Here is a 4,008-nt window from a genome sequence, read left to right as displayed (position 1 = left end):
CTATACTGTGGTGAAACTTCTGTAGGGACTTTGTCATAGAGTATCAAGGACATATACCCTGCCAACTGTGTTTGATCATCAGCTTCATCTATAATTGGGGTTTTATGCTTTGCTGGTATTTGAGGTACATTTGCTTCTTTTGGAAGATCACCATCACAGAGCTCCTTAATAATAACTTTTTGCTTTCCTTTTGGAGACATAAAATAGGTCAGCAAATTAGTTTGTCCATGTTCTGTATACACTTCAATGACCTTGTTATCTCCAATATACTGAGCCAAATTCAAGACATCATCATCATTCCCTAAAGCTCTGAGGCCAAAATCCAAGTCTTCATGAGGAATCCTAAAATGGTAATATATTACTGGGGGTACAGAGTAACCTAGCTCAACCATCATTGCGTCTAGTTCATGAACTGAGAACTCATCAATGTCTACTAAATCAATATATCTCACTTCACCTTTAACATATTTCGTGTTTGGAAGCTTTGTAAAATTTCCACCATGGTGTAGCTTTATGCTGAACATTGTTGGTACACGCTCTACAAGATACAAAAAACATTAAGTAACAAATTATCAGATGTTTGCATTTTTGGCTTAATTCTTCAGATCATCAAGAAACCTAACAAAATTTCGTAAACAGAGGATAACTGAAACTAACCATATTCATTTGTGATGTCATACGTCTCGCCTTTTGGCCTAATCGCCCACATTACGAACACCATTTACAGTTGAAAAGCAAAAACAAGTAAACACCTTGGACCAAATCTTGATTAGGGTTTTTGCGTTAAAAACGAATGACGAATTAGATGGAAGTGGAAGAGATAACTAAATATTTTGTGATTTTGTGTGTAATATGGTGCTAAGACGGTAACAGGCGAGTTTATTTCTGGAATTGTAAAAATGGTCCCTCAAGTAAAATGACATTTATGCCCTCATGTGCAATGCACGTGAGGGGTTTAACAGCCACAAACAAACGGCTGTTAACCCCAAGGGCTTGTTCCACAAACAAACCTCTCCATAAGGACCAGAAATCCAATTTTTAAAAGGTTTGGACCATATTCACAAAAAATGACAAACCACGGGAACCATTTTTGCATTTTTGTCTTTAATCAATTATGGAACACTCCTGGAATAAAAAAGGATCAAAAACAATAAAAACCTCAAGGACGTATTTTAAACTTAACCATAACTTGAAGGGCCTAAAATGAAAAGTATTTTCCGGACATCAACAGAATCATGCTCCATCCACATACGCAATCCTTACCATTTTTGACATTCAACGCTTCGTCTTCGGTCTTTCCCATTCTCCATTGCCCCGCCGGAAGGCGCCAATCGATCCGAAACTACGAAAATGGCAATGCAAACCGGAGTTAGCACCTCCAAAGTTCTGATCCTCGTCGGAGCAGGTGCGTTTGTGTATATGCAAATTGTTTTACGAACCCTAGAACTTCGAGATTCGAAATCGTATGCTTATTTTAGGGTAATCTTATTGAATGGTTGGAAATTTCTATGATCTGAAGATAAAACTACGTTCCGTTGTTTATTGCTGCAAAATTTTGGTCTTTATCCTGATAACAATTTCTGTTCCTCATGAATTACGCCCGAACATTTTACGTCTATTACTTATTGTTGAAAATTTTAGGGTTTATTGCTTGTAGAATGATTTTGTAGTTTTGTTTCCAGTTTGTACATGGTGTAATCCGTATCGTCTCTTTGCTGAATAGGTCTGACTAGTTCTGTTATCTTGAGAAGTGGAAAGCTTTCTGATGTAATATCAGAGCTTCAGGAGTTGATGAAAGGTGTTAATGAAGTTGAAATCACACCTGGAAAGTATGATAGTGCAGCTCTTGCAGCTCAGGTATTTGAAAACTAGTAGAATTGAGAATTTGAGATTTGAGAATACATTTGTTATCTTTAACAAATTACTTTTTATATAGTTTTCTCATCTCATTTTTGGCTTCACTTCAGATTCGACAATTGGCACAAGAGATTCGCGAGTTGTCCCTCTCACGTCCTGTTACAATCTTTAATGGAAATTCTACTTCTAGTGGTATGACCTTTTTGTCTAGAACTCCATTTTTATTCTTAGTTGTTCATATGATCAACATCTTTTTCATGAATATACAGGGGGTTACTCATCTTATTTGATGCCAGCTGCAGCCCTTGGAGCAATGGGGTATTGTTATATGTGGTGGAAAGTAAGACTTCCAAATCTTCTTGAATCCACAAAATTACTTGATTTGATGTGTTTATTACTTTATTACTTTATTAACTTTTTAAAATTTTCAGGGTTTGTCTTTGTCTGATGTTATGTTTGTAACCAAGAACAATATGGCAAATGCTGTGTCCACAGTTTCAAAACAGTTAGAGAATGTATCTGATGCATTAGCTGTAAGTAAAACATCAAATCCATAAATTTTATAATATTCTCTTTATAAAAGTTTTGCTTGTTATATTTGTGATTGGAATTAATATGCAGTCTACAAAGAGACATTTATCAAAGAGACTTGAAAACTTGGACTGGAAATTAGATGAACAGAAGGAAATAAGTACACTTATTTCAAATGATGTAAGTCTCCTACTTTATAATTTATATAAAATTAACTTTTTATCATAATTTTATACTTAAAAATGTTTATAATTTTACACAGGTAAATGATGTAAGGTCGAATCTTAATCAAATAGGTTATGACATTGATATGATCCATCAAATGGTGGCTGGACTTGTAAGTTTCCTTTTTTTTTTTTTAATATTATTAATAAATGTGAAACTTCACTTCTTTGTTCTTGTTTATTAATTATTAATGTAATTAGTTAATTACTAATTAATGATGATTATTATCACAGGAAGGAAAAATAGACCTTATTGAAGGAAAGCAGGTAGGAATTTCTATTTTCTTTTTTTATTTTTTTTATTTTTTAATCTGTTTTAATTAAAATAATGTGTTTTTGCATAAAGGATGTGACAAATTCAGGGTTATACTATTTATGTCAAGTGGCTGGAGGAATCAAAGATGGGATAAATGCTAAGCTTTTTCAGGTCAGATATGGCAACATACTTTGATATATTATTTTTATTTTCATATTTTTTTTTATTTTATTTTTATAATACACAAAATCAATGAACTTTGAATAGGATATTGAAGCTAAGCTTGGAGAACAATCAAAAATCACATTTGAGGACACTTCTTTAAAGGTTTGTTGAGTTCATATATTGTAAATTGATTATTTATAAAGTTAAGTTGCTATTTCTTGTGTTTAACATTTTTTTAAGTTTAATCTTTCAGGGACTTCAGTTTCTTACAGAATCAAATGATTTGGATCCAAAAAAGAATGCAATTTTGAATAAAACAAACACAAAAAAGGTGAAGAAAGATAATGAAAATAATTCAAAGTCAAGATTTCACAGGACATATCCAGTGGGGTTGTCATTTGCGAAAGATATGATTGGCTAAAGGGTTGTGAAATTATTTCATTTTTTTTGTTGTGATTTATAAATTTTGACAAAAAATATTGGTTAATTGTAATATGAAATGTGAATAATAGCAAACATGGTGGTATGATCCGCTGCCTATGAAGTTTGAAATGTGAAATTGGAAATATAGATTGTAAAAATCCAAGTGGTTTTATGTGATTGGTTTGCATAAATTATCTGTTATTTTACTTAATCAATGCTTAAAAAACAATAAACACGACAAAATAATATAAAATGGTAACAAATGTCTTCAAACTTATGAAACAAAATAAGAAAAAGAATACATTCATCTATTTATGTGTATCCTTGCTATCGAATTTCATAATATCTTCATTAAGTCCTAAACATAATTCTTCATCACCTACAAAACAACAAACATAATATAATCTTAATTAATAAAAACTTAATACCCTAAATTCAAATTTTCAGCAAGTAAAAGAACACAAATACCTTTAATTTCAAAGAGCCAATCTCTTGTTCTAAGTTGGAGCCTCAACGATTACGTGTCAAAGAACTTCGATATTGATTAAGAAC

General features: G+C 32.0%; 1 protein-coding gene across 1 annotated transcript; it reads left to right on the top strand.

The window, feature by feature from the left end:
- Positions 1–1,247: 1,247 nt before the first annotated feature.
- On the top strand, positions 1,248–3,633 carry LOC111904970 (uncharacterized). The gene is made up of 11 exons (XM_023900658.3): positions 1,248–1,405; positions 1,724–1,857; positions 1,968–2,049; positions 2,127–2,197; positions 2,289–2,390; positions 2,479–2,568; positions 2,651–2,725; positions 2,847–2,879; positions 2,959–3,039; positions 3,136–3,195; positions 3,287–3,633. The coding sequence occupies exons 1-11, from the start codon at positions 1,351–1,353 to the stop codon at positions 3,452–3,454; spliced, it is 951 nt and encodes a 316-aa protein (XP_023756426.2). The 5' UTR covers positions 1,248–1,350; the 3' UTR covers positions 3,455–3,633.
- The last annotated feature ends 375 nt before the right edge of the window (positions 3,634–4,008 follow it).

This window comes from Lactuca sativa, chromosome 9 (genome assembly GCF_002870075.4).
Source record: "Lactuca sativa cultivar Salinas chromosome 9, Lsat_Salinas_v11, whole genome shotgun sequence".
Classification (NCBI taxonomy): Eukaryota; Viridiplantae; Streptophyta; class Magnoliopsida; order Asterales; family Asteraceae; genus Lactuca; species Lactuca sativa.
This window is presented reverse-complemented; position numbering and strand designations above follow the sequence as displayed.